The 18,821-nt window shown below is 34.6% G+C and overlaps 1 protein-coding gene across 1 annotated transcript in view; it reads left to right on the forward strand.

Annotated features, from left to right (window-relative positions):
* Window positions 1-11,896, forward strand: part of VGLL3 (vestigial-like family member 3) — a 42,302-nt gene extending 30,406 nt beyond the window's left edge. Inside the window, exon 4 of the mRNA XM_008572368.1 lies at window positions 11,825-11,896. Coding sequence (XP_008570590.1) covers window positions 11,825-11,868 — 44 coding nt within the window. The 3' untranslated portion in view covers window positions 11,869-11,896. The remainder of the gene's footprint in view (window positions 1-11,824) is intronic.
* Window positions 11,897-18,821: the final 6,925 nt, after the last annotated feature.

The raw sequence follows: 18,821 nt of genomic DNA on the forward strand, positions 1-18,821 counted from the left end.
GCTGCATCTGGCACAGGCCTAAGGCTGCTTCTACTCATGGTGGAAAGTGGCAGGCAGACAATGGGTACAAGCAGATCACATGGCGAGAGGAAGCAAGAGAGAGAGAGCAAGAGGAGGTGCCAGGGTCCTGTTAAACAACCAGCTCTCACGGGAAGTAATAGACGAGATCTCACACAGGACCTCCACCCCCCAGAGAGAGCATTAATCCGAGCTGCATCTGGCACAGGCCTAAGGCTGCTTCTACTCATGGTGGAAAGTGGCAGGCAGACAACGGGTACAAGCAGATCACATGGCGAGAGGAAGCAAGAGAGAGAGAGCAAGAGGAGGTGCCAGGGTCCTGTAAACAACCAGCTCTCACGGGAAGTAATAGACGAGATCTCACACAGGACCTCCACCCCCCAGAGAGAGCATTAATCCGTTCATGAGGGATCCATCTCCATGACTCAAACAGCTTCCAGCACTGCCACACTGAGGATCAGAATTACATATGAGTTTTGGTGGGGACAACACATCCAAACTCTATCACCAAGATATCTTTAGACGTCAAGTGAAATCAAGATCGTATATCACAGAATGGTATCTTAGTTTTTGCCAGACAGAGAAAAACAAAATTATACTAGCTACTAGATCTACAAATAACTTGTGAAATGCAGGTTGTGAAATATTTCCTTTATACAGGAAGCTATGCAATTCATATCCTCTCAGATGTTGAGGCATAAACTGGATTATTTCTAAAGAGACTTTCATAGCAATGGGCCTGATTCTCTAACCTATGAATAGAATTACTTTGCTAAGACACCAGGAAAAAAATTCTTTGAGGGCTTAAATTTTTATATTAGACAGGGAGTACTGGGGAAGTTAGGACTAGATGATGTCCCTCCTATCTATACTTTTATCTTCATGGACATCTTGTATCTGTTAATATTATAAAAGTAGAATCATATTAAATGGTTTTCTCAATTTTTTTATGGTATAAGACCAGGAAGCTGTATTTAAAAGCAAAATTCTGGTTTAATTTGATTTTTCTAATCTGGATATGCTTTGGAGAAGACCTTGTCCACAAATGACAAAAATTGTATTTCAGTGGGATTTTCTGCAAAACTTTTTCTTTTTCTTTGGCATATGTCATAAGCCTATTTTCCACTGAAGGAAAAAAAAAACCATCAAAGATCATGTTAAAATATTTTTGCACTCTTGAATGGTGTTAGTTGTGTAGGGCACATATCCAGAATGACAATTTCGTGACCAGAAGGGTAATGGAAACCATCTTTGAGATACATGCAGAATGCCAGAAGATCCCAGCCAGATAGTGAGATCTGCATGAAAAGTAACTGGATAGTGAATCAGAGGGGAGAAATGCATTCCAAAGCACTGCTGTCAGTTTCAAGTATCCATGGTTAGATTCTGCAGGACCTTAATGAAATTCTCCTGCTCTCCCGAAGCCATGTAGACATTAGGCCTGTGCTGTCTGGGCCTTCTTCCATAGAATGGTGCCTTAATCTCACAATGCCCAAAGCATGGGGATTTGCCTCACAAATCCCTTTCCTACTTGATAGGACAAATGCAGGAGCCTTCTGAGAGAATTATGAATGTTTTAAGATGTGTTTGCATAATTATACAAATAGTTGTGCATGTGTAAACTTGAATCCTTGTAAATGTCATGTTGGTTAAGGGAAAATGCTATTCTTCATAAGTTGCTGGTATGAAATTGAAGAGTTTTATAAAGTAAATTGTTAATGTGTTAACATTAACGGTACTCATAAACTTTGGCCCAGTATTCTCACTCCTGTGACTCTACCATAAATGCAAGCAGCAGCATTTGAGGATGTATTTACAAAAATGTTTACTGTGACAATATTTGTCATAAGAAAAAACTGAAATTGAGTGACTGTCATCAAGAGGCAAATCTATGAGTGAATTATGTTCCATGTGGTATTGCTGAATGAAAAAAAATGCAGAAAAGTAAAAAAGGATGACAGAAATTTCTTTATGCGCATGTCTGTGTGGTGTGTGCATGTGTTGTGTTCAATTAAGAGAAAACTAGCTTTTGAAATTGTGTTTCCTTTTGGGGCTGCAGGTATTGGTGTTACTAAGTATGAGTTTAAGGGGGAGAGAGAGAAAAGAAAAAAGCATATTTATATGCATATATGTGTGTGAAAGAGAGACAGAAAGAGAAAGGGAAAAAAGCAGACAAGACAAAAGGAGAGAGATATTAATTTTATTAGTAATTTACTCTCCTCCTCCCAAAAAAATCACTTAAGGGCACGTAAAAATGTTTAATGTTGAAATCTTTAATTTTTGCAGAGATGTAGAAATGTGGTGTCCAGAGATGTGTATGGGAAAAATAGAGAAAGAAAAAATAGATTGTGGGACCCCTATTAACAGCTATGTGATGTTAAGCAAGACCTCTAACCTCTCAGCTCCTCCTCTTCCTTAGATACAAAATGGAGATATTTCCTGTCCTGACACAGCTGAGAGAGTCCAATAAAGTAATGTACATGGTTGTGTTTTCCGGACGGTGACACGTGATACAGAACAAAAGTTCTCATGATGCTTAATAAATATGGTGCATTTCAGACAGAAAAGGAAATTCACACTGGAGATAGAGGCATCATGAATAATTGAGATACAAGCTTTGAATGCTTCTGTCACTTTATGGCTGTGTCTAACTTAACTCATTTCTGTTGGAGATGAGTTGTGATATTTGCTGGACTTAATTCTCCCAATAGTGGTGCTTATTGGTTCGGCCATACATTGAAAACTGAGTGCTTTTGTATTGGTTGAGCAGACAATGGGAGAGGCAAGGTAAAGAATAAAGAAGATAAGGATTTGAGGGGTTATCAGTACATACATCTTTAAGAAATTTTTATACAGTTTTCTCTAACTAGAGCATGCTGCATGTAGAAGGAGAGGGTACTAAGAAAAAAAGACCCTCTACCATTATGCTTGTGTACTGTTGAGAAATTCATCCCTTGCACTCATATAGATCAAAATGGAATTTTATGTGCAGTGCAAGAAAATTAGACTGCCAATTAGAATCATCAAAACTCCATTAATACACGCTATTTTTTCAAAGTTGTGAACTAAAACTAATCTGTTTTCTATTTTAGCATTAATTTTGTAAACGAGTTTCAAAACTCGTTATGTAAAGTGCTACATAAATTGGATAGCATCTCCTGCTTTCTTAAATGTTTTCTTAAAAATTGCAAGCAAGATTAGGCAATATCATTGTCTTTTGACTGTTTTCTTAAAGGAGTTGTCATCAACTAGCTGTGGTTAGGAGGTGGGACTTTTTAAACTACGCCATGTCTTCCCAGAAGAAACTGATGTGCTTACCAGAGAGAGAAGCTGTAGAAGTTGAAGAAATCCCAAGCAATTCTGGTGTGATTCTCTATGGAGAACCCTCAAAGCATTGAAAAGGCTTGTTCCAGGGGTCAGGGTCTTCTCAGCAAATAATCTTTTCAGTAATAATTTGCTATTTCTTGTATCACACAAAAGGATACATCTAAAAGGACAGCTCAAATGAAGAAATCTGTTCAAAATTTGTTCCTGAACTATTTTATATCAGCTTTTAAATAGTCTACAAAGATTATATACAAAAATTCTATATGGTCTGAATAATTTACAGATACTCTTTATTCCCTTTTGGGCTGTCTAACTCTTCTCTTATTGTTCTATTTATCAACAATATAAGGTTTCACAAACAGTTGTCTGTGGCCAACATGTTCTGAATTCCTTGGCAAAAAGATGGCCAGAAAAAAGTCCTGCAAAGGACTGATGAGAGGCAAAATATGCCATTTTTCTTTTAGATACAGCCTGCTATCCTGGGGGATTTAACTTCATATTTTTTTTTACCACAAGCATGTTTTCTGATGCTTATTTTAATGCCTGATTTGCCTGAGCAGTATCAGGTGATGCTTAGCATCTTTGTAATCATTGAAGCCTATTTATATTTGCTTGGATTGGACAGACTCTTCTGGAAAATGTCAGAGAGCAAGCTTGTGTTCATGTCACACAAAAGTGAGATGAAAAGTTACTAGTGTCAATGCAGGAATTGACATAGATGCAACATATCTTGTTCTTTCTGAGTATTTTCCGATATATTTTGCTCTAATGGAGAGATTGATTACTTAAACTGAACGGACATTAAAAACACATTTACATTTCAGCAATTCTGAAGTAATTTTTTAAATTTTGGAATCTTTAAATAATTCATACTCCCAGGTATACGATGCTTTCTGTGTTGGTGTTGTGTCCTTATGTTTTTGTGGGTAAGCAGTGGATCCAGATTAGCTCTTCCTTTGGTTGGATTATTTGTTTTCTGGATCATAAAGCTGTCACTGCATAACCTAGAAACCTCTTTAAAGATGCGTGTTTGGCTACATTTGTTATCCAACAGATGTCTGGATAGTTAGAATCTCTTGAGAGTATTATAACTTGTGGTTTCAGTTACAATAAATGATCCAAGCAAGCTTTTTTTTTTTTTTTTTTTTTCGGTCTTGCTGCTTTCCAGTTCTGGGAGAAAGTCTGCAGAAGAAATTACAGAGAGTATTCCATTTCACTCTTCCTCCCTTGCTTTTTCCTTCATTCTTTGTCTCTGTCTTGAAAGTTTCTTTATATCTGCTTTTGAAATTGAGGTAACTGAATTCATAAGCAGTGTCTAAATTTCATAATGTGCCTTGTGCTCCCCAGCTTCTGTCACCCAAGAGGTTATCAATTACATTCAAATTTTGAGCCTGGTAAATTGCCACTATGATCAAAAACTACCTAAATATGTGATTTCTGTTTTATATTTGTCCACAAGGTCAGTTTTAAAATGAGTAATTCAGATTTGTAACTCCATATCTTGATGCTTTAAATGTTTGCCAGTTTACCTTCCAGCTGGGCATTTTAACGTGCACGAGTTTGAGGAAGTGGATGTCGCTAAAGGCAAAAACTAGAGATTCTGTGCACAGGAGAGTTTGTGGTTTTGGAGGGAGGAAGGTTCTGAGAGGGCAGACAGGCTACCGTGGCTTGCTGTCTGCCTGGGAAAACAAAAGGGACAGGAAACACCTGGGTGCTGAACTGCTTGTCACCTGCAGTGTTTGCCTCAGGTGTGCAGGTGCTGTGCTTCTTACAATAACGTAGTAAATTATGGTCCGCTAATAAAGTCAGGTTCAGTGGGTTTTACATTTCTACCTTTCTTTTGAATCAGAGCTTAAAGACATTTTGACAAGTTCAGACAGTTTTCACCTCACTGTTTTTGACAGCACTATGTGGAGATTTTAAGTAAATTCTGTGTGCCTCAAGAAAACATCTCTTTACACAGAAAAATCTCCCTCTTCTAGTAAATTATTATGCTGCCATTGCTAGGTATCTTTTATCATTATTTTAGTGAGCAAGAGTTGTAATCATAAGAGAGTATTGTAATTAAAGTGTCATAATAAATTTAATATTTGGTCTGGTTCAAGAAGAATACATCTTCTTTGCTATGACTTTAAAAATAATTGTTGTCCAATATTTACATACCAAATATAGAGGTAAGTCATCAAACTGGCAAAAATATTCATAATACATGAGAAAAAAAATGATAGTATGCTCAATATATCAAAAGCACTTAGAAATCAATGAGGAAATCACTTTTTTAAAAAGCATAAAAAATTGGCCAAAGTTAAAACAGAGAAGAAAGGCCATAATCACATAAATCACATCATGTCCAGTTTCAATAATAGTGAAACAGCTGTAAATTGAAACAAATACTTTTAATCTATAATAATAACCATAAATAGTAAAAAAAAAAAAAAAAAAAAAAAAAAAAAAAAAAAAAAAAAAATAAGTCCGTACTTCCTGAACACATTTAGCCAGCACAATTAAATATGTAAATAAAAATGTACATATGCTTGGATTCAGCAATTATACAAATATATTTTCAGAAATTTATCTTTACTAAAATAGTCACAGAGTAACAAGTAAATTTGTATGTGTGTGTGTATGTGTATTCAAATAATGTACATCTGTAGAGAATTGGGTAATGGTATACTGTAGAAGCCCTCTGTGCAGCCCTCCAAAAAGATAGAGTCACACTATACATACTGACATGGAACACTTTTCCAAGATAATATTGCTGGTGAAGTAAGTGGGCTGCAGCACAGTGTAAATAGTGGTGTATGTGGATCCCATGATGTTTTGAGATTCAAAAAAAAGATGCTTTGAAAACAATGAAAGAAGGAGATCTCCCTTGGAGTTATATATGCTCTATCTTGATATTCACCTGAAATGTAATTATAGTTTGTAAATTGGATAGCTTATTTTTTCACCCTAAGTTGGAGTTAAGGTGCTACCCCTACATAGACCTTATTTAGAAATTCTTAACTAGGGTTTAAACTGATTGCCTCAGGGCTCAGAGAAGCAAATACAGTTGTATGATCATTAACAATGATAATTTCATAAAGTAATAGAAAATAGCATGACTGTCTCTTGTATCTCTTTGATGGTGGCCATTTGTCAGTGTGTCAATGTTAGCTATCAAGTTGTTGGTAAAGGTTGCATATTTTGATATAGCATCAGACACAGTGTTGCATGTACTTAAGTTTTTGTAATAAGGGTGTCTTATCTTTATTAAACCATGGGGGAAGCAGAGTATTTATAAGAAGCAGAGTATTTATAAAGCATCAGACACAGTGTTGCATGTACTTAAGTTTTTGTAATAAGGGTGTCTTATCTTTATTACACCATGGGGGAAGCAGAGTATTTATAAGAAGCAGAGTATTTATAAGAAGCAGAGTATTTATAAGAAGCAGAGCCAACTTCTTATAGTGTAACAGCAAGTATTCTGATCCAGCTGGCTTCTAGACTCTTAATATCTGTTAAATGCAAAGTTTGTTTTATTCATTTAAGTTCTTTCTTTACTTTTAGTTCATAAAATATTCTATCCACACTTCCAGGTTTTATGTTTCTATTTCCCTTCTCTTTTTATCAACAGCATGTCTCCCATTCTATGGCTACTTCTTTTATCCCCAGCAATAAAATTAATTGAAAGCATATTCAACTTACTTAAAGAGTTATGATCAACGGTGTTGTCATATGATTATGCTTTCTTAGAAGTAGGATGTGTTTTCCTAGTGGGATATGACTCTGAGAGTCTAATAGTCCCTAAAACTCAACTGTGCAGGTGTGTAACTTTTTCAGTTACACTATTTATTATTTCTACCTAATGGCTGAAAACTTAACCTTGTCAATTCTGGTTATTCTTAGTTCAATCCAATGATATCTCCTTGATCTCAGATTGAAACCTCTATTCAGATTCTGCCCTCATCCTCTCCCTGGGGTTGCCTCTGTATTCCTAGAGAACTATTTACATCTCAAAAATTGTCAGTTAATAGGTTGCTGTCTACTTCTTGGTCCCATCATTTCATTTCTATCCTGTCCCTTGTTTCCAAATATACCTCCCTCCCCCAGTCTGTTTCTCTGTGCATTTCCTATGCAGTACTCCCCACAATAATGGCCTATTAAACTTGGCCTATTTGAGTTCAGTTTTCTAGTGCTTGTGATCTCTCCAAGATGCTCAACTGGGATGGCCCATGCCATTTCTTCTGCCGTGGGGTACCCACATCATAGCTATGAGACATACTGGCCGGCCCACCAGAATTCTCTATGAGCTAGTATCTGTGCTCTTCTTGAGATGCCTGCCCGTGGGAACTTCAGGATCTTTTCACCAAACAACCAGGAGTTGAAGGGAGATAGGGAGGGGGATGTCTCCAGACCTCTTCTGCTTAGGCATACCCTGTTGCCATCTCTATTTTCTTATTCCCGTAAGTGGCCTTTTGCAAAAGGTGAATCTGTGAAACTGCTGCCTCCCAAAATCTCAGCTAGAAAATGAGAAGATTGGTCATAATACTTTGTTATATATAGTCAGTGCTGTGATATGAATGTTTGTGTCCCCCCCCCAAAAAAAATTTGTATGTTGAGATCCTAACTCCCAAGATGCTGGTATTAGGAGTTGGGGCCTTCTGAAGGCAATTAGGTTATGTGGTTAGAGGCCTCATGAATGGGGATCAGTGTCCTTAAAAAAGAGACCTGAGAGAGACTCCTATCCCCTTCCATCATTGTGAGGACACAGCGAGAATCTCTATGAACCAGGATTGGGCCCTCCAAAACATCAAGTCTTCCTGCACCTTTAGATTGGATTTTGCAGCCTTCAGAACTGTGATATAAGCTACCCAGTTTATGGTATTTTCTTATAGCAGCCCAAAAAGACTAAGACTGTCAAACTCATCAGGTTTTAAAGAGAAATTATATTGTGATCCTCTACCTTGACTGAGACTTCTTTCTTCTAGTTATCCTAAGTTTCTTTTCTATGTTCATACTTCCTTTGCTCTCTTCCTGAGTCTGCATATATTTTTCCCTTTTCTTTCAGTTGTCAGATGGTGGTGGTGTTTGAAATAAAGTGAGAAAATGGGTCTATGAGCTTTCATTTCCTTTCAGGCTTTTCTCCTAACTGAGTCTCAAACTCTGAAACTCTGAAACAAACTCCTGAGCCAAATGGCCACCCTATGTCTTAAAAGTTCACACTGGGGAAATCTGGCAGAGTGTGTGGGAAGTTATATTAAAGACACATAAGAAAAACATGTCTTTTCATATGGTATATCCTTTTATACCATTGAAGTGATCTTCATCTGAGCTATAATAAACTACTATGTAATCATTCACTAAATCTTAGGAAAAACATGGTAGATGTGTGAGTATAGTTTTTAAAAAATCACTGAGAGCTATTTTGTTAATCTTGATATCAGTTCTGTTAAATCAGAGTGTTTCTAAATAATACAAAGAGAAATATAAAAAATCTATTAACTTTTTCTTAAATTTGTTTTGTGAGAGGATTTTGACTTTACTCTTTCTAAACCTCGGATCTTCCACTTAATAGGTGCGTAACTTCTCATTTCAATTTTCTCATTGTAAAATGCGTATTATTATAGCATGGTTGGGTACATTAAATGAGACATTTTGTGTAAAGCACTTAGCACAGTGTGTGGCATATTCAGGCCCGAAGAGAATGTTAGTTAACATTTTTATGATATTTATTTTCCTTTCTACTAAAAATCTCACAAACTAAACAATAAAATTATAACTGAATTACTAATATGAAGAAGGTAAACATGGGTGATTTTAGACAACTAGTGGGAAGTCTCAGGATATGTTATAAACTAATTTCATGTAGCCTTGAGTTGGGGATGTGAGGGGCAAAAAAACCTGAATAGGAGCAAAACTTGTAGCAAAGTGGATTCTATTCTTGTAAGAAAATTTTGGGAAATCCCAAATATGTGTAGACCACATGAGGATCATGGGTTAACAATTTTATCCCCCACCCCACCCTTGCTGGGGAAAACTAAATGTACTGGCTGACTCTTAAATATCCTGATATACCCTCACAAATTGTCTTAACTAGAGAAATTATAGAATTGCTTTTCTGTTGTAACTTATTAGTAGGGTCTTTTGCTTGTGGATGCACATTTTCTTGTGTTTAACTTATGCCTGTTTTGAAATGTATAGATATGAATGCCTAGTAATTAAATCAAAGACCTGATTTATGTCTTACCACCAAGAAGAAGCTAAGCCACAAGCATCCATTAGATATTAATATATTTTAGGCCATAGATGAATTGATATTTTAAGGTTTGCATTGTAATAATGCGAGATATAGAAACAAACAAACACACACACAAACAAAAGAGATGAGTATATAATATGAGAATGACTTCTGTTATCCTGGCTGGAAAATTTGGGGCTTGTCCCCCCAAATATTTGTCCACAGAAAAAGGTTAATGTGACTTTGAAGGTGTTATATGTCTTTGCAAAGCAAACTAAGGATTGCCTTTATTTAAAAGGAAAAAAAAGACACTCAAACCACTTGATGATTGCAACAATATTCATGACTTGCAGTGCTGACATTCTGTAGATTGATGCAGTCTTCAAGTGTGGGAATATTGAGTCATATAGAAGATGAGACATTTTAATAATGAAAAAAATATTTATATGGTCAGCAGATTGTCCGTAAAGGTGGTTTAGATTATAAGAATCACCCAACAAAGACTATGTCAGGTTGAAAATTTTTCTAACCACAAAATCACTTGAAAATGCATAAAGGAAACAAAGTGAATTGATTCTTTTATTTCTTTATACTCCCCCTCTTTGTCCTCTTTCATCCTTCTCCTCCTCCTCTTTTGAAACCAGAAGAAAAAACCCCAAAAATAACAACAACAACAACAACAAAACCTATTGATTCTGTATCTAAACATAATGCTAGTACACATGAGAAAAAAATAAATATGGAGCCAATCTTTTGTCATTCAGGAAGTGCTGGCTTTTCCCAGTGTACAAATGCTATATATAGTATGTAGATTATGATTTATAATTCTATGAGGTGCTTCTTTATCCTTCTTTTCTATTCTCTCTCCCTTTACATAGTCTGCTTTGTAGGTTGCCTTAAAATCTCCACTCAGTGATTAATTGTGTCTGTTTTTGTAATGACACCTCTTATTTTATAAAATCTTGGACAGGTTGAGGGACAAGAAATGTTTTAGTAGCAATCAAAATTTAAAACTATACTGGCTCATTAAACTATTCAATTTCTGACGTTCAGTCCAGACTTATAACACTTTTAGAGCAAGTGTCAAGAATGCAGCCTGAAATCTTTGTACCCCACACAACAGTAATCATGTCACATCCCTTGTTTAAAAGTCTTCACTCATGCTTTTAACAATTTAAGAGCAACTATTATTCTGAGTCTTCACTCTTCCAAACAGTCATGCTTTAGATACAAAAACAAAGGGAACTAGAAGAGGTAATAGATGTGTTAACTAACTTGATTGTGGTAATCGTTTCACAATGCATGCATATGTTAAAGCATATTATTACACACCTTAAATATATGCAATTTTATTTGTCAATTGTACTCAATAAAGCTGGAAAGAAAAACAAAAGTGAAAGTAACTTCAGATGTGTAGAAGTTGAAAGTGCTGTGGTAATTGTCTGTGTCAAAAATTAGTAATTGGCTGTGTTAGATTCAGATCAGAGTCACATTTTCTGTTTTCTCTTTGACAAACTTCTTAATTTTAGCTTTGGGTTTGTATTTATCTGTGTCCACATATCTTTCCTTTGTCACTTTTTTTTTTAAACTTACCTCTAAATTTTATTTTCTTACTATGTAGTACATATTTTTATAAGCTATTTGAAATACTTTCTGGAGGATGATGAAATAAAAATAAGTAAATTAATAAATAGAATATAGCTATGAACCAACTATTTTACTGATAGTATTAGTCTCCATTTTTAACTATGTCTAATTGCTCATCGTAGTTTATAGCAATCCCACTGTGGAATATACATTTCATAATAACAGCAGAGTTTATCACTTTAGTCCAAAAGTATCATTTTTGATGGTTGCTGAAAATGTTAATTGAAGCCTAAATCCCCCAAAGATTGGTTATGTCTTTTTTTCCTCTAAATATCAACTCCTTTTGAAATTACAAATAAAATATTTCATTTATACTATTCATTTATTATTTACTCATACTGCAAGAAAATAAAACCATAGCAAAGAATTTGTACTCTGTAAATAGCACTGTTCCAGTCTAGATTTTCTGTCACATACTGTGCTGTTTGGCTTTTCAAAAATTGTGAGCTCAAGCGCAGAATTTGTTTAGAGGCCAGATTGTCCTTAGGTCATACCTCACAGTTATCTGGATTGTCTTTTTGGTTTCCATATCCAATGCATTGAAGGTTATGCCCATTTTTGAGTGCTATAGGTATTAATGTTCTTTGTTTTTCCCATGGTCAAATTTTCTAGGTCCACAGCATCAAGACAAGAGCAAGGAATCATCATGGTACTGAAACACACCGTCTTAGCAAGTCAGGTTGCAGCATGAATCCAAGGGCCCACTGAGAAAGGACACTTCATTCTGCAATGGGACAGAAAAGACATGGAAGGAGAAGAGGAAGTTTCACACAGTTGACTTTGGTTTTGAACCTTTTCTTGAGAAAGCAGAGTGGGTCCTAGACATTGAAGAAAAGCATTTTTGTTTGTTTTTTCCCCTCATCTGAGCCTTCACCAACTGTACAACTGTCTCTTTCTTTTTTTTCCTTTTATCAATACATGGCATAGTTTTTACTTTATTTTGATTTTTTTTTCTTTTTGAACCAACCACCTTGTCAGGAAAAGATGAACCACAAATGGAAATGCTCATTCTTTCAGGAATACAACATTGTAGCTCTGTGTGCATGTGTTTTTGTAGAAATACGGAAAGTTTGGTTGAGCATTGATGGGCTATTTTTGAGGGTTGTATTTTTTTTTTCATAATGTAAAAAATTGTTGAGTTCTGTTTAAAGAACTTGCTCTCAGAGAAGCACTGGCAAAAATGTCCAAAATGCTTATCTTTAAGATGTCTGTAATATGCTCTGTCTGTTCTTTCTTGGTTACCTCAAGTGTTTAATATTTTCTCCTTTTTACAAAAGTAGCCATACCATAGCCAAACCAATGCAGTATTGTTTTTACATTGAATCTCAGTGAATACTTAACTCCATGCTAACTCACTTAGTTTTGTGTTATATGTATAGCTTGAAAATATTTTTTTCAGTGGCTACACTAGAGGAAAGATATTTCATTACTTTGATTTCTCCCAAATAGTACTTGGAGTTTGACTAAGAAGACAATTTGCATAAAGTTTCAATTGGATGGAGAGTGTGCTTAGAGTATATTAATTCTCTTTCTAGTCCAACTTTGATAAATGGAACCATAGTTTATATACAACTATTGGGGGCAAAATGCCTTTCACCATGCTACCTGTGAATGCCAGCGACTTATTTTCCTTGTTTCTAATTATTCACTCATGACAATTTTAGAAGTCATATTTTAAGTGGAATTTTTTTTTTTTTTTTCCTGGAAAGAGTTTGAATGAATAATGTCTGGGAAGGTACTAGACACATCACAGAGCTGTGGCTGTTTCTGTTAATGACACCTATCATTGTAAACTGAATAATACATTTCTATGTGTAATATTTTAAACATAGGATTTTGCAAGTCTTTTTTGTTTTGTTTTGTTTTAAATCTGGCTTTACTTGATTTAATCCTTTTTAAAAAATGTCTTAGAGTAAAATAAAATTTATGTTGGGATTTAAGTTTATGCTACAATTACTGAAATTGGTCTAAAAATCGAAAATTTGAGGATTCAACTTGACATGGCCCGCAGGATCTAAATAATCTTGGAATTATCATTAAGACACTGTTAGGAAAAGGTTAAGGCTATGAAAGTAGCAGTTATTGATAATCTGAAGACCTTTAAGGCGAAGTCCATTTCCTCTTTTAATTGCTTCCTGAGATGGGTCATGTAAAAAAGTTAGTGTAATATAGAAGTTTTAGTTTGATAAAGAGAGTTTGTCAAATTTCTCCCATCTCTTTCCCCACCCACTTGAAATAGAATGTTCATTGAAATGCCACTTTCCATTTTCAATTGTGCATATCATGTGTGTAAACATTTTACACATGAGCAACATAGTATACTTAGCTAGGCAGAGTTCTCTCTGATCATTTTCAAATATTTCCCTTGATTATGTTTTATGCATTAGTTTTCTTTCTTGATGTATCCTATGAGTTATTAATATGTGCACCCTCTTTTTGTATTCTCCTCATTCTATAATTTGCTTCTTCTTAACTAAACTCTTTTTAGCACTATATGCACATTTTTACGAAAGTGGAGTCCAAATGTAAGGTATCTTCCACTCACTAAAGACATTTACTAAATTTCTAGGTATCAGCCTAATTAAATTATCTCCATTTTGATCTATAATTTGATTTGATACAATTGTTTCAAATATGTGGAGCACAGACTTGAATGAATCTATAAAATTTGTTTTGTCTTGTGTCCTCCTGAGTTTTCAAAGACAATTATTCAGCAGTTCCCATGGGTTGATTATGGGAGATTATGTATTTGCCTCCTCTTCCCTTGGAACCTATTAAGTTCCTTTGCAATTGTTCTTAGAACAATGCTGTACTCAAGCTCATTCAAATCATTCAGTTGGATTTTCCCAGTTGAGGAGGGAAGGAAAGTATTAATTCCTTGCTCCTTTCCTAATTCTCCACCATTTTGAATTGAAGGAGAGAAGGCACACTATGAGACGGCTTTACTCTGAATTTAGAATTTGCTGTGTCCCCCCTGGCAACTACTGGGTAAAATATTTTTTGGTTCTGGGGGCCCAAAAAAAGTTGGAAGCCTGAATTCTGCTGTACACAGGACATTTGTAAGTGAGATTTCCCTTTTAGAACAGGCTCAGGTATTGTTAGTGCACGGACACCAAATGAGTGGATAAAAATCTGAGTAGAAAGAGAATAGCACATGTCTCTATAATGATCTGGCATCCTCTTGCTCTGCCCATATTGTTCTCTGTGTCTGGTTATCTCACATCAAAATGATGCTGTTGGACTTAGAGGCTTCCAGACTGCCTTATTGAGGGCCTCCACCTGTCTCCTTAATTTCATTTATTTAGAACCACTCCACCTTTGATTATTTTACAAATTAGACTTCATTCAAGATGTCTAAAGATCTGTGAACTAGGCCCTGGAAAATCATCTCATTTACTCTAAATCTAGTACATGCTCCTACCACTAAACTATCAGGAGCTAAGGAACAACATAATGTTGACAAGTTAGGATCCTAACAGGTTATGAGGTCCCTCATTCTTAATTTGAAAAGACCCTCTATACTTTTTAAAAACTAACGTGTCTTTTTAAGGTTAACCATCCTAACACCCCTGTAATTTTTCTCCTTTCTCTTTCTTCTTAAGATTATTTATATTATGGTGTTAACCAAAAATTGACCAAAATTGCTTTAAAATTTGCAAAATGAGAACTAGTGGGTTGTATGTAATTGAGGAATTAATTTCCTTAACTTTATAACATTTTAAAAAAATAAACAAATTCTAGGCACTGGCATGAAAGATACCCTTGAGGAACTTAGTATTCATTATGCAAATAGTTTTTGCCCATTTCTGTTCTAAGACTTGCAGAATATGTGACAGAATCTAGCTTTTGAGTTTACTATCTGGTGTAACGCTGTATTTGTAATTTAAAGTGGCAATCGAGAATTATATTTCAAGAAACTTCATTCTATCCCATATATGTATAAAATGAATTATCTTGCTCATATTAGATGTTCTATAAATGACAGCAACCACAGATGTCTATATCAGTTCAGTAAGTAGGTCATTAAATTGCAGTCCTAATCCCTTCTCTTCACTTTCCATACCTATTTCTGCTGCAACCAAATAGATATATAATTGCTTTTTTTATAAAAATTTATTGCAAAGAGAATATTTTCCTTCTATTAAGTGTGGGAGATAAAGTGTAAATTTCTTAATTAGCTCTGATTTTTTTTTTTTTGGTCCCATTTCTGAAGGAAAATAAATTAACCTGAGTGGTGTGTAGGTCCAACTTCAGATTTTTTTCTTATATCTTCCTAAAACAGGCATCCAGGACTCTTTGTATTACCATCTCCAAAATTAAGAGGACAGTGTTATTAAATCACCAAAATTTCTACTTTTCAGTTGTATTCTGGGCTTCCTTGGCACCTGGAATAACATTTCTTTTGAAGTTATCCATTTTTTTTTTTTTAACTTGTGTTGGAGGAAAAGTTGCAAAATATGGTGGAAAAAATCTTCCTCATGAAAAGAGGGGAAAAAAACACAACCCTTTACAATCTCAGTCAGCAGATTTATTCTACTTGAGAAAAAAAGAAACAACTTTATTGGAAGCAGATGTTGACACTGTGTCAGTTATTGTAGATGGAAAGAGTTCACTGGAAGCATCACAATTACAAAGGAGTACTGATCACAGTTAAAATTTCTGTGATTGATCACCTTCACAGCCGACAGAAGGACAGAGAACTGTATGGGACCGAAAATGAAATCAACCCTCCAATTTTAATGTACTGGACGCTAATGACTCAGTTTTGGATCTTTTGTTGTTGTTTTTCTTCCCTGCAGGATAAAAGATACATCTTCAGAAAAAGTAAAGCTTTTTTTGAGAGAAAAATTACAATTTATTCTGTAAAAACTTTTAAAGGACAAAGAGCCATTTAAATCTATTATTAAAGCATTAAAACTTTTTTAAAAAATGTTTTTAGAGATACCTGGCTAAAGTTTCAGTCCAAAAACCTATGTTGAAGATGAATATAAAAACTGTAAAAACGTGGGTGGCTTACACCTGGCAATTCGGGTGTAAGGGGAGTCTGCAAAGAAACCTCATTTCAGCAGCTCCAGATTGTTAATCACCTTGGTTACTTGGTCATAGAGATTGGTCACAGAATAGACTTTTACAGTTTCTCATTAGGTTTTTCATGTTCTTTTAGTGCTGTCTGGAAATTTCATCCTGTACACTTTTACAACCTATAGAGAGTCGTACTGTTAAAATATCTTAATTTTCTTATTTCTTTTATTGTCTATTGTACTTTTTTGTTTGTTTGAAAAATAGCTTTTAAATTTCAAATAATTGATCAAATTAGTATTCTTTTGAAATTACAGTCAATTGAATTTGATCGAATAAATTTATCTGAATCTCCTTTTAAGTTTCAAGAAATTTTAATAGATTTAAGCATAATTTATCAATTCCATGGTATAAGTAAACATGGGCACCTTCTAGAAAAGAGCAGGGCATCGGCAATTAGTTATCTTTTTAACAATTTCTGGACTACTAAATTTTTACCTAAGAATAGATCTTTGAATACAAAAATTTTAAATTAGTTTTTTTGGTATATGCATAAGAAGTGAACTTTTCTAATGGTGTCTCTTTGTACTAATAGAGATGTACATTTTTTCTATGCTGTGGCTAAAGCAAAAGGTAATAATGATTATTTACATACTTGATTTAATTTTTTAGGATACGTACAATCTTGATTATTATATCTGATTATTCCATACATTTTTCAGGATTTACAATATGGGTAAAGGTTTTTATGTGAATTCTTTGTATCATTTTAAAGTGCATATATTTAAAGGGAAAATATGGATTCAGTTTCTTTTCATCATATAAATCTAGGTAAGATGAGATGTTTCATGAAAAAATACACAGTATGGTGAACTTTATATTTGTCACTTGATTAGGCAAGCTGAAAGCTAATAATAGAAATATTATCTTACAACATTGAAATACAATGAAATTCCAGATTTGTTAGTTCTAAGAGTAATTAAGCTACCTTAATTTTACATTTACAGAAAGAGAAGTTTACTAACCTTAGTTATGCTGTCACCCTTAATTAACAGAAAATATATAATTTATACAACTTCTGGCTTTACAAGAAAATTATAAATCATATTTTTTTTTCTGTTTTTTGGTGGGGTTGGGGGAGAAACATTTTCTTATTTCTGTTCACTCTTCAAATGCAGATCTTATGCTTATGTGTCAATGACATAAAGTGATGGAAGACTTTGTAATAAAAACAGATGTCATTATCTTCAATTTGTTCAATAAATAATTTAATGTGAATTTAATGTTTATATTTTAATGTAGCATTTTCATTTGGTCTGCATTTATTGAGAATTAATTTAAGCTCTTTTTGTTTCCTCCTTTTTAAATGAAACAACTTATAAAAATCTTTGGAAATTACAACATCTTAGGTTTTTTAAATTATAAGATTAATTTCTAGAGCCAAGAAATTTATGTCTTACAGTGACAAGTGGATTATAAAACAAATGTTTATAATGGAAGAGCAAGCGAAATGGGCTATAATAATTACTTAACAACAAGAATCTTCAAAAACTTTTTAATACAGTACTTCTAAGATTATCAGTTGACCATTTGGAAAAGATGTATAGTCATGTATGGCTTAATGACTGGGATACATTCTGAGAAATGAGTCATTAGGTGATCTTGTTGTGCAGACACCACAGGGTGTACTTACACAAACTTGGGTGGTATGGCTTATTACACACTTAGGCTCCATGGTATAGCCACTCTAATCTTATGCGACCACCATTGTATAAGCAGTCATTTGTGGACTGAAAAGTCATTATGGGTCCATGACTGTATTTTGTTATTTTGTTCTTACATTTGTTGACACAGAACTTGCTATATGTAGCATGAAAAAACAAAAACTTCCCTACAATCCATTGACACTGAAGAAGTGCCCCTAGAAAAGAGAATTCCAAGACCTTGTATTTTGAAGGAAGTTAGAGCTTGAGTAGATGGGCCCTTTATTTTCTGATTAAATGAATCCTTAATGTGAAAGTGGAAAAGTCTGGAAATCAGTATTTAAATAAATAGACCCCTCCAACATTACAGGAGAAATAATTTAACACAAGCTTCTTAACTGTCTGCCATATTCAGACTAGACTAGTATGTGGCTGATGTGAAAAGTGATCATAAATATAGTGGCTTAAAACAACACAGATGCATTCTCTGACAGCTCTTTGGGTCAGACATTCAACACAGGTCTTGTCTTGATGGGCTACAGAATATAGGCTGCATTCCTTCTGGATGCTCCAAGGGAGAATCTGTTTCCTGGTCATTTCCAGTTTCTAGAATTCTTCCCTCATGGTTTTCTTCTTTCATCTTCAGATCTATAAAATGCTGCTCAAATCCTTTTCACATGGCTTCACTCTGACCCTCCCTTCTCACATGTTTAAGAACCGTGATATTACATTTGCTTCACTTGTGTAATACAGAATAATCTCCCCATCTCATGATCCTTAACTTAATTTCATCTGCAAAGTCCTCTTTCCATGTGAGATAATCTATTCACGGGTTCTGGGGCTTAGGAAGTGGGCATCATTAAGGGGCCATTATTATACACAATTAG

This window comes from Galeopterus variegatus, unplaced genomic scaffold (genome assembly GCF_000696425.1).
Source record: "Galeopterus variegatus unplaced genomic scaffold, G_variegatus-3.0.2 Scaffold775, whole genome shotgun sequence".
In the NCBI taxonomy this organism is placed as follows: domain Eukaryota; kingdom Metazoa; phylum Chordata; class Mammalia; order Dermoptera; family Cynocephalidae; genus Galeopterus; species Galeopterus variegatus.